The sequence below is a fragment of the Palaemon carinicauda genome, chromosome 18, assembly GCF_036898095.1.
Source record: "Palaemon carinicauda isolate YSFRI2023 chromosome 18, ASM3689809v2, whole genome shotgun sequence".
Lineage (NCBI taxonomy): Eukaryota > Metazoa > Arthropoda > Malacostraca > Decapoda > Palaemonidae > Palaemon > Palaemon carinicauda.
Window position 1 is genome coordinate 26015617 of NC_090742.1, and position 12149 is coordinate 26027765.

At 32.7% G+C, this 12149-nt stretch overlaps 1 protein-coding gene across 2 annotated transcripts in view; it reads left to right on the top strand.

The window, feature by feature from the left end:
• LOC137657725 (liprin-alpha-1-like) overlaps positions 1-12149 on the top strand; it is a 142746-nt gene that overhangs the window by 95262 nt on the left and 35335 nt on the right. For both annotated transcript variants that reach the window (XM_068392170.1, XM_068392171.1), the window contains exons 18-19: positions 2539-2625; positions 8965-9115. In XM_068392170.1, the coding sequence (XP_068248271.1) occupies positions 2539-2625; positions 8965-9115 (238 nt within the window). The remainder of the gene's footprint in view (positions 1-2538; positions 2626-8964; positions 9116-12149) is intronic.

Here is a 12149-nt window from a genome sequence, read left to right on the forward strand (position 1 = left end):
GGGTGCCCTTGTATGTTTCTTTATACTGGGTAAAACCTTACACTGTACTGACCTGAGATAATCTCAAAAACTTTGAGAAAAGTTCCTTAGGAACGCCAATTTAGGTATAGAAATCATTCATCAAAGCCATTGCTTCCACCAATGTATGAATGACTGAGTAAATTGTAATCTAAGTTCACATACTAGAAACCAGCTGTCAGTAGTATTGTCCTATGGCCTAGTTGTCGAGACATTCAGATGTCTTGAAATCCATTGCTACTCCTTTATTGACTTATTAAAGTTTAATGGAAAGAGGTTTTGGATGCTTAAAAATTGTCACTCCAGCATCCCATCAAAACTCTTCATAGAAGACATAATGCTGAATGTTTTACAAGACTTATACCAAAATTTATTTGTTGTTAAACCCCTCCTTGAGTAATTCTTAAAGAATTCATTAGTAATTGGGTTATTGCAATTTCGGTCCTTTCAAAAATTGAAAAAGATATCCCTCCTTTTAGACGCAGCTTATGGCAAAACCATGCTCTTAATAGGACTGGTGTAAAATTGGGAGTTTATCTATTTGTTACCTCCTGAAAGAATTTTTTTTTTTTTTTTTTTTTTTTTTTTTTTTTTTTTTTTTTTTTTTTTTTTTTTTTTTTTTCAAAGTGATACTCTTGTAGCTCAGTGGTTCATGTTAGCAGAAACTTTATCTTAATTGGATTTCTAAAATTATTTTTATTGGTAGAGAAAAAATGTTTATGACAAAGTAAAATATAAAATAATTAGATATTTGGTCTATCATTTTGTTAAAAGGTATACAAAGATACACAAAAATATTTAAGAATTTAGAACATTTTTGTGAAAATATGAAAATCAGTAGGTTTTTTTTTTTTAAGTTAAACTTCCATTCCTCAATCACTAAATCTTAGCAGGGTGAGAATTTTGTATAAATAATATATAAAGAGAATTTGTTCAAATAACTTCAGATTTGGGTCGATTAAGCATCTATCCCCAGATGATATTGAATAACGCTTCTTGTGTGCATACATACCTTTCACAAAATTGAAATTTGGTATTTATTCATGCTGCCATAACTGACATAAATTTATTTTAAACTGAGCGTGTAGGTAGGGAATGGCTTCTATTATGGAGCAATATATTATGAGATGGTATCATAGGATTGATAAATGTAATTGGTATACCCATACAATATTTTAGTGTTGTTTTTCATCCTTTATAAAATTCTTGTATCACTTTTCTTTTGTGTAGCAAGTCATTCCACTGTTGTATATACACATGCATTAGAGTATTCACTGAATTATCAAAAGTAATTTTCTTTAGGATTCACTACAAATAATGTAGTTCTTTTCTGTTGCACTTACTACATTTTTTTTTCTAGCAATTAAGTGTTTATTGATGGTAATTATTATATTTACTGAAGTAGTAATAACCTATATTTGTATAGATGTATTTACAGTAAGACATTTGCAACCAAACAGAAGTGAAAATTTTACCAAGGATTCTTTTTATATTAAGGGTACTACAGAATATGATAATTAGGGATATTCACATACTGTATCTGAAATAGTTTGCTTTTGTTTGTATTTTAGGTACAGAAGTTTATTTGCTACTTACTAAAATTTTATTACAGCCATGTAGAAATGTTGCAAAAGCCTGGCATAGTAACATTGATAATAACTTTTCACATAATCATCTGTTTATTAACTATAATAAATGGGTCAGATGACAGGGCTCTCCATCATATTGTATAAAGGCAAGTGTGAAATAGAGTTGTGGAACGCTTAATTTTTTTTTTCCTGCATAGAAGATATTATTAGAGCAGATTTTTGTGAAATTCTACATCCTTTGGCTCAGAAGCATGTGTGCTTTTAGATTTAGCAGTATTATTCAGTGGATAGTTAACTGTATCTAATTTTCTTCATTGAAAAATGTTCTATACACTAATACTACAGTTCATTGAGTACATAAAATTTAATCCATAAATTAAGAATTTCATCTGTAAGAGTACTGTAGTTGAAAACATTCATCATTATATTTTTATGATCTGAAGATGACTTTTTTTGTGTTTAATACAAATGAATAAATACTTGGGGCTTCTTACATAACAAAAACGAAAGGCATGTTCAAGGGAATCCCTAAACTTGCATGCAACTATCAGTCCTCTTTGTGGATTGCAGTATGACGTAAACAGCCTTAACCTACTCGATTAATAACCACAAAATATTTTCTTCGTTTTAATTGCCCTTCCACAACCTTGTTTTAGCTGCCCTTCCTATTTTGCTGTAAGTACTATCTCATGTTAGTCAAGTTAAGACTTCTCCTTGGCCAGCACAAGCCTCAAACCTTTTTAAAGAAATGTTGGCATTTTGCTCGTAAGTTAGGTTTACTCTGCCTGAATGTTCATTACAAAGTTATCTCACTATAGAAATAATTGATATTATGAAAAGTGGCACTGACTTTTGAATGGACAGTCCACGTTGCAAAACACACCAACAACAATTGTTGCTAACTGGAATAATCGTGTGTATTTTTGGATAGGTGCTTACCTGGGAGCAGAAATCTGGGGAGCACTCCTCCGAAGAGCAACGGTCTGCTACCTATTGATTTGATAGCCGAATTACCCAAGTATGTTTACTAAGTTGCTTATATAGGGTAGCTATAAACCTCACCTCTTCACCAAAATGTTTCTTGTACTCACTTGATTTCTACTGTTACTATTATTACTACTACTACTACTACTACTGTACTACTACTACTGCAACATACTATTCATATACGTCTCCCTAGATTTACCCTTCTGTTCCTGTTCATTTTTATTATCATCAACATTGTTGGTAAATGGTACCTATTTGTCGTAGCTAGCAGTCTCGTATGGTATGTCACTGTATTCACTAGTATTACAGTAAACTCTTATTTTCAGAAAACACTTACATTTCATATAAGAGATGTTCTTTGCTTCTCACGGCACATAGACATTAGTGCTAACTCTTAATGAAGTGTATTTCTTGTAGTTACTTTAATGTATCTTATTTAGAAAGTAGCACTCTTAAAGCTGTATGTATTGGAGAACTGGTGAATAAGGAGACATATTTTGTTGGGGCTTGGGAGAGTATTTGGACCACAAATAAAGATGTACCTAGATATTTTCAACTAACCCCAGGTGTGTTTTGGTGTGATAGTGAATGAAATTCTTATTTGCCACTGCAGCTCATCAGTGGTTTCCTGTCTTTAAATGTCCTTCAGTGATTCAAGATGGTTGTTATTGTGTAATATTGTACTGTTCTGTAAGCTTTTTCTTACAAAGTCTGCTTGTTTTTTGGTTTGCAGGTAAGAAGAGAGAAATTATTCTGGGGAAATTGTCATAGGTAGGACTGCAATAATCATGTAATATTGATTTTCAGTGGGCCAGGTCAGAAAAGTTTTTTGTCAAAGAAGTATAACTTAGGATTTTTGTAAAATTTTTATATACATTCCACATATAAATGTTGAAAAACTTTCATACGCACTTATGTGGTTTAGAGCTCCATTTTTTTAAGTCCCCCTTCTTTTATTGCTCTTTTATCATAATGATACTATTTACAAGAGCTTGAACGTGAAGGATTTTGTTTACTGTGGAGAATTAAATTGGTAAAAATGTTGAATGACATAATTCATTTGCAACACAGTTTAAAAGGAGACCAACTTGTTGACAGATATTCTGACTAGCTCAGCATCATCAATCATTAAATGGTAATAATGCTAAAAAATGCCAATACATGCAAGATTAACAAAACTAAAAAGATTGCTTTCATTCTCTTGAGGTTTGATTGTGTCCTTATTCATACACCAGCAATTTCTGTACAGCTGTTGACATTAAATACAGTAGTATTTTTAAAGTTGTAAAGACTACTAAGATTGGACAGATTTCATACTGCTTAGCCATCCATATTCAACATAACTTGCATTTTCATTCAGCTTATATAGAAATTTGGTCCTTGTTTATATTGTTAGGCCACAATGAAAATTTGTCATTTTGACAATTTTTTCATCATTCTTAGTATTCCATTTGTCTCCCAATTTTATTTTATGGAAATTGAGCCTCGTTATTCCACGAGATTATGCAAAATATACAAAATTGGGGGAAGTGCCTTGGTATATGTATGTATGTATGTATGTATGTATGTATGTATGGATACAATATCATTGAGAATGCAGTATACTATACACAAAGCGTGCAATGGCTGTTGGTATGCCTGATTACACTATACATGTCATCAGCATTGTATAGTACTCATACTAATAAGTGCAATAAGTTTAGAATATCAAATTAGTTTTTAGGTTTTAATAGTGGAAATATTGTCCAAGATACCAATTCAGGTATAAGTTTGCTGTAAATGTATTCCACAGAACAGATTTAAGACATTTTCATGATTTTTTTGTGAACTTTAATAGGTAGTATAGCAAAGAACTAATAAATAAAATTGTTTCTGTAGTTTACATAACATCAGCCAGACTTGGTCAAGTTTGGAGGAAAAGATGATGAGGCTAAGGCAGGATTTCATAAATTAATTTTCAGGGTTTCGTAACTTTACCAACTTTCTTTTATATTTAGAGATTTTTTAAACACTTAACCCTTTTACCCCCAAAGGACGTACTGGTACGTTTCACAAAAGCCATCCCTTTACCCCCATGGACGTACCGGTACGTCCTTGTAAAAAAATGCTATAAAAATTTTTTTTTCATATTTTTGATAATTTTTTGAAAAAATTCAGGCATTTTCCAAGAGAATGAGACCAACCTGACCTCTCTATGACAAAAATTAAGCCTGTTAGAGCAATTTAAAAAAAAATATACTGCAAAATGTGATGGGATAAAAATAACCCCTTGGGGGTTAAGGGTTGGAAATTTCCAAATAGCCCGGGGGTAAAAGGGTTAATTTGAGGAGACAATTTTTGATCCTCGGTATGACTATGGTTAGTTTATAGTAATTGCACAGTTTGGATGAAAGTGCAAAGAAATTGATAGCTAATAATATTTGGTTTGCTATAATAGTAAACAAAATTATAAATTTCATGCTAGGCTGCTATTACTTACCCCTGTGATGCAGCTTCTCTTGGAATCAAGTCAATTATGTTATCTTCAGAATTATTCTTCTCCCAAAGTATATACAAGTCTCGAGCAACCCCATTTTTCTAATTTAAATCTTTTCTGCATAAAAGTTTCATCAATGATATTGTGACTTATAATCAAACTTTGAATTAGTTTGTGTAGCCTATTTCATGAAGGATATGTAGTATGAATATGTCTCAACATATGAGTCCTTACTTTTATTCAGTGTCAAGTCACTGTAAGTTTTATTTACTAATATATTGAGAGGTTCTTTATGGAATAATGGCATGTCTCTCTTATCAATTGCAAAGGCCACTAAACTTTGGAGATTTGAATAACAACTTATCTGTAGCATTGCATTTATTGAAGTTAAAGAAGATTTTTGTATCTTAACTTTTATCACATCAAGCCCTTCACCATAAAGTATATAATAACTTCCAAGAAATGCATTTGAATTGTAAAATAGATGATATTGATAGATTAGGAATTTTTTATAGCAATTCTCTCTATGAAATATAGTATTGACTTGGGAAAGGTGTGTTAGTGTTACTGAAAGTCTCATGATTTTTAAGCATAATCAATAGAGCTGCTAAGCAAAACTCTGATGCTGAAATGCTTTACTTTAACAGTAGTTATTAATAAGCTATTGAATGTAGTAAATCATGGAGCATATTCTTAATTCATATTTTTGAATTTTGATACTGGTAATTGTTTTTACTAACCAAGTAATGTTTTGAGTGTAGAATATTCTCGTAAAGTTAATTCAAAAAAAGAGTATAGTTCAGCTGATATTTCTGGATGATACAGTGCTAGTTTGTGATCATGAAAAGAAGCTACTTAGTTTAGTAAAACAGTAAGGGGAGTTGGTAGAAAATTATTGCAAGCATGAATAAGGCAAGGTAAGGAGGTTAGCTACAAGTCTATAAGATAAAAAAAATGTTAGCATAAATGATGGAAGAAAGGAAGTTGATTTTCTTTTGTCTAGGCATTAAAGAGTGAATAGGATAGATGATGGTAATATGAAGGGAGAGCCGATTCAGGATGTCTTCTGAAGGATTTGAAGAATGTCATGAAAAAAAGGGAATATATTAAAGTACTGTACTATTGAAAATGTGGCTCTAGAATTGGAATAACAGAAAATTGTATAAATCTTTTAAAAACAATCAAATCATTAGAATATGTGGTGCAAGTAGGGTTTAAAGAGAGAAATGTAAAAGTGTGGTTGAGGAAATGTATCATTGCTTTGGTCTTTTGGGTAGAATATAGGGGAATAGGTTGTTGAAAAGTAGGTTTAATTAGATATTCATGGGAGGAAGGAGGACAGGAAGGCTGAGAAATATGGGTTGCATGGGATAAAGTACTTTACAAAGAAGGCCTTGGACACATTGGAGTACGCTATATGGAAAAGAGAGCTGACTCTTTAGTATAGAAGTAAAATATTGATGTTGACTGTCAATTGAAATAAGAAAGATGAGATGTTTGCATAGTTTATATGGCTTAAGAATACTGAAATTATAATTAGGTAGTATCATAGAAATGTTAAGAAGGTTAGAATTGTAGCAAAGAGTGGCCTTTGTGTTTGGGAGGGTTCTGGCACTTAGAAAGAAATGACGGGCGATAGACGTGTGAAATTAATGTGTACTTCAAATTTGACTTACAGTATTAGAAGGATAAAGGTGAAAAGTACTGATTAGATGTTATGAGAGAGGTTTATTTATGTCTATGCATTCACATGCTGTAAATGGCAGCCACTTGGTCATTACAACACTTGCAAGTTAAATTGCTTGAACCATAAAACGGTGGCTTGTGAAAGTGCTATTAAACTGATACTAGCAGACTACTGTAGTTAAAAAAAATAGTACAGAAAGTGGTTGTGACTTAGGGTAAGGGTGTGAGAGGAAAAGAAACTTAATGAAGATTGAGAAAGTAATTGTAATGAAGGTAAATATTGTTAAGGAAAGATAGAAAGTTGTTATATAGATCTCAGAATTGATATAGCAGATGGTGATATAATGAAAGATGAGGTAAGTCACAAGATGAGAGATGCAAGTAAAGTAGCAAGTTTATTGTGGTAATTCTTATGCATATAGTTTTATCCAGTTTGAATGATAAATACTTATGATATTAACTGAATAGAAATATTGATAGGGGAAAAACAAAGAGATTGATCAATGTTTCAAGATGGTTTGGTTATGTAAAGTGAATTGGCATTACCAAGTTGGAGAAAATATTGTTTGATCCAGAACCATTAGCAAGACATAGAAGATGGAGTTTTGGAAAGTGTAGATGAAGTGGATTGGAAGTTGCATTTAAATTGAAAGACATTAATAACCAAGAGCATTGCGTGCTAGATAAGTAGTGCCCTGTATGCAGGAGGTTGAGTTTGGCATGTTACTGATGAGCTCTTAAATGTAGGTGAATAAAGTAGCTGGTGCCATGAATGTTATCTGCACTTAGTGCCATCCTTTATCCAGTAAAGGCAGGGGAGATGTGGCAGTGATGACTGTGGTGTATGTGTTTTATAAATTTTCACTTTTCTTCTAGTAACCCTACAAAAATTTCTCATCCAAATTGATTAAAAAGGATATTATCTGATGAAAAGGGGTTCATTTGCTTTTATTATATGGCAGTGGTGACTGTGGTGTATGTGTTTTATAAATTTTCACTTTTCTTCTAGTAACCCTACAAAATTTCTCATCCAAATTGATTAAAAAGGATGTTATCTGATGAAAAGGGGTTCATTTGCTTTTATTATTTGGCAGTGATGACTGTGGTGTATGTGTTTTATAAATTTTCACTTTTCTTCTAGTAACCCTACAAAAATTTCTCGTCCAAATTGATTAAAAAGGATATTATCTGATGAAAAGGGGTTCATTTGCTTTTATTATTTGGCAGTGATGACTGTGGTGTATGTGTTTTATAAATTTTAACTTTTCTTCTAGTAACCCTACAAAAATTTCTCATCCAAATTGATTAAAAAGGATATTATCTGATGAAAAGGGGTTCATTTGCTTTTATTATTTGGCAGTGATGACTGTGGTGTATGTGTTTTATAAATTTTAACTTTTCTTCTAGTAACCCTACAAAAATTTCTCATCCAAATTGATTAAAAAGGATATTATCTGATGAAAAAGGGGTTCATTTGCTTTTATTATTTGGAGACTGCTTTTAACCACTGACAAAAGGTACACATTTTTCCAACAGGCTCTTGGTAATTCCTCCTCCCGTGATTCTGTATCTTGGCTCTGTAGTGTTTTGTATATTGTATGCATCAGCTTTCCTGGAATATTTTCTTTTATTTTTTAGGATTTTCAATTCATTACCAGCCTTTAGCTTTAATTTGAATCTTATTTAAGATCATTTATAGTCGTTTTGGCTTTGATATATTTTATTTTATTAATTTACTCATGTAATTGCAAATTATATATCTATATATATACCCTGATATTTTCCTATTGCATATGTTGCTCTGTAAATTCCTTAAGTGCTTAGTAATTTGTTCTTTGTTATTATGATTATTGTTACTATATTCTTTATTGTTTTTATTTTGTTTAATTTTCTTTTGAAAAAAAAAAAAACCAAAACTAATGCTTGACGGAAGAATAACACTGGTAGTGTTATTGGATGGTTTGTGTGGCTAAGTAGAATCTTTAACTTCTAATATCTAGTTTGATAAGTTTTAATCTAGTCATTTTAGGAAATTTTAGAAACCAAAGACTTTTTCGTTTTGTTTCTTGATATAGTTTTTTTATTTTTTTCTTAATTGACGCCATTTTTAGACGGCGTACGTGAACAGCAAAGATCCTAATATAAGGTTGGGTTGTTGTATTAAGAAATATTTTAGTATACTGAACATGCCTTTTATGGGGAGCCCAGAGGTGCAGGTGGTGATTCCTCCCACTCTACACCCTCCCCCCTCTCCTCCCATCACAGTAGTCAGGACTCTCTCCACAAGAGCGTCATCAATCAGCCCAAGAAGAAGGGGATAAAGTCGTCTCTGGGACGGTTCTTCAGTAAAAAGGACAAGGTAATGTGCCTATTTTGTTCTGTAATGTTTTATTTAATCTTTACTTAATCTTTATGATTTATTCATTTTGAAATTTATTATGATTCCTGGAGCTTGCCAATAAACCTATGCACCCATCCATCAAGATTTGAAATATAATAGCAATTCTGTCATGTGGGTTAGTGATTTTAGATAATGTTGTGAAGTTTTGGAACTATTCATGGTGCATAACGTGTACTCAGGTCCAGCTTTCAATATATGAAGCTTTGGGTAGCAATGCCAAGGTTTTGTTCTGCATTTTGCTTCTTTTTTCTAATAGCACCCAAGTAATATTTTGGGAACATAATTCAGAAATTTAAGGAAAATATCAATATTTATCCACAAGTTTAATCATATTTATGGAAATTGTAAGAATTTTTCAAGAAAAAGTGGTTACATATGAATGTTTTAGTTATAGGCTATAAAGATAGTAAGTTAACCTTGGCTTAGACATAACTATTGTACTTTTCTGTGGATAACTGTTTGGCATAAAAGGTTTACAAGTGTCCAAAATAACTGTGATTCCTGGTATGAAAGTATTGGATGTAACATAATCATTTTTGTATTATTGTTTTATGATAAGTAGAATTATCTAAGGAATTAAAATCTCTAATGGATTTTCCATTCTTGTTTCGACAGTTTCTTTTTGATATTTGTTTTTATAGAGAGTTGAATCTTAAAGATCGAGTTATGAACGGGGCCATCTTGCTTGTGTACTGTGCATTGCAAGTTAGAATCTTCTATGTTCTTATCATGTTATTGGTAGTTTTGATCTTTTCTCTGCAGTTTTATGCTCTGGCAACCGTTTGCCATGGAAATGTGAAGGCAAGTTTTTTTCTTCATTAGTTGCAAGTTGTTTTTTAAGTGAACTACTCGTGTTGTATAATGGAGCACAAAATTTAATTAAATGAAAATTGGATTTCTATTGAGGTGTGGTTTTTGCACAGGTACATACTTGTGGAAAGAAAAGTTTTGCAAGTTCAGGCAAGAGTTCATCTAATATTTTAGTAATGATCATGTTGACAACATAAGTTCAGTTTATAATTTTGTTTTATTCAATATGCTCTTCAAACATATTTCTTAAGCTTTTTTATATGGATGAGTTGATTCATCATAATCCGTAAAGTTTATTTTTTAGGGTATATTTTACCATCAAAGTTCACTTTGAACAAAACAAAGTTTAATTATTTCAATGCTCTCACCTGTAATTTACTATGCTATTACTTTTGAATTGAGCTTCTTGGTCTAAGAAAAAAAAAAAAAAACATTCGAGCCAACAACAGATCTTCGTGCAACATCTAATACCGGTCACTGGATTGCTTGCTTTCATGGCCAAGCCTCCACTTATACTGCTACCTCAGTATTTTTGAGTTGACAGGCTGTAAATAAGAACCTTTTATTACCTGAATCATCTTGCACTTTTCAGTCCCATTAATGCTGTACTGTATTTGGTCTGTTTATTATTTGCCTTGTTTCTAGATATCACTGGTATATCCAAAATGTACTATTTGCTATTGCTCAAATTGCAACTCAAAATGGCTTAATATTAGCAATTTATTTTATTCACATACCCTTTGCCACATTTGTTGAGTTAAACTGTACTGAACGATTTAGTGAGTAGGTATGCTGAATGTGCTTTTCTCATTCTTAAACATGAAGAGAAAACTAAGTAAGGAAGAAAGAGATTCTAAGCTCAGGAAGTTAGAGCCAGTCATTGAGATAAGGGTTTTGTTGTTTGCTTTCTCCCTTAAGATTTCAGTGTGTATTTTAGTGTCCCCTCAGTCTTAGTGTGTATCTCCTGTGTCTGGGGCAGGCCTGGTTTTGGAGTGATGTCATAAGTAAGCTTTTCGCTCATGAGGAATTGAGATCAGAAGTTGAATGCGAAATTAATGCTGCAGAATCCGAGATGTTTCCCCGTTCTGCACAAATTCAGCTTAATATGTCAAAGCTTTTGAATGCAGATTGTTGTGGCCTATTGGTAACATCTCTGCCTGGTAATTGTCAGACTGGTGTTCAAGTCCCGCTGAAACTTGTTAGTTTCTTTAGTGTCTGCAACCTCACCATCCTTGTGAGCTAAGGATGGAGTGTTTGGGAAAGCTCATAGGTCTAATAGCTGAGTCATCAGCAGCCATTGCTTGGTTCTCCCTAGTCCTAGTTTGGGTGGAGAGGGGTTTAGGTACTGGTCATATGTATACTGTATATGGTCAGTCTCTAGGGCATTGTCCTGCTTGCTTGAGCAATATCACTGTTCCTTGCCTCTGCCATTCATGAGAGGCCTTTAAACCTTTAATCTGGACATGCATTTGTTAAATATATAATTGAACCAAACCATAGTATAACTTTGGAGGTTACTGGTCTATTAGATGACTTATATTTTGTTGGTTTTGCTAATATTAGTAAGAGGAAGAGAGGGCATAGCCAATTTTCTAATGTAATTTAACTTTTCTCTTTCCCATTCTTTGTCCTTGAATAGAGAGATGAGTCACATAGTTATAATTTATACTTTAATGCCTCTTATGGCATTCAGTACGGCGCCCTTTATGGAGTCTATTATGGCAAACAAGACTCCCTTCCTTGGTCACAGGCTTAGAGAGTGGAAAGTAGAGTCTGGTGTTAAGTCCACAGATACATTGCCATTGCCTTCCACTCCCACCTATAGACACCAGCTTATTGATGGAAATACTACTATGTTTTCCATTGTTGGTGGCTCTACATACAGTATTGCCTTGTACCTATGGTATCTGGTGAAGTCTTTATGGCCAAGACTGTACCATTCCTGTAGTGTTTAGTATTGTCATTGAGGTTGACCCTATGGTGTCAGTGCCACTTTTTTTTTACAGTATACTTCCAACACCAGTTCTGTCATAAACCCTGCCAACAGATCTGACAAAAATTATAAGAGCTTTGGCTTAATTGATAATAGTCATGACATGAATATCTTGAATATCAATAATGTTGGTGTAATAGCCAACAGTTGATTTGTTACTGGTATGCATCAATTTTTGGCAAGTATTCT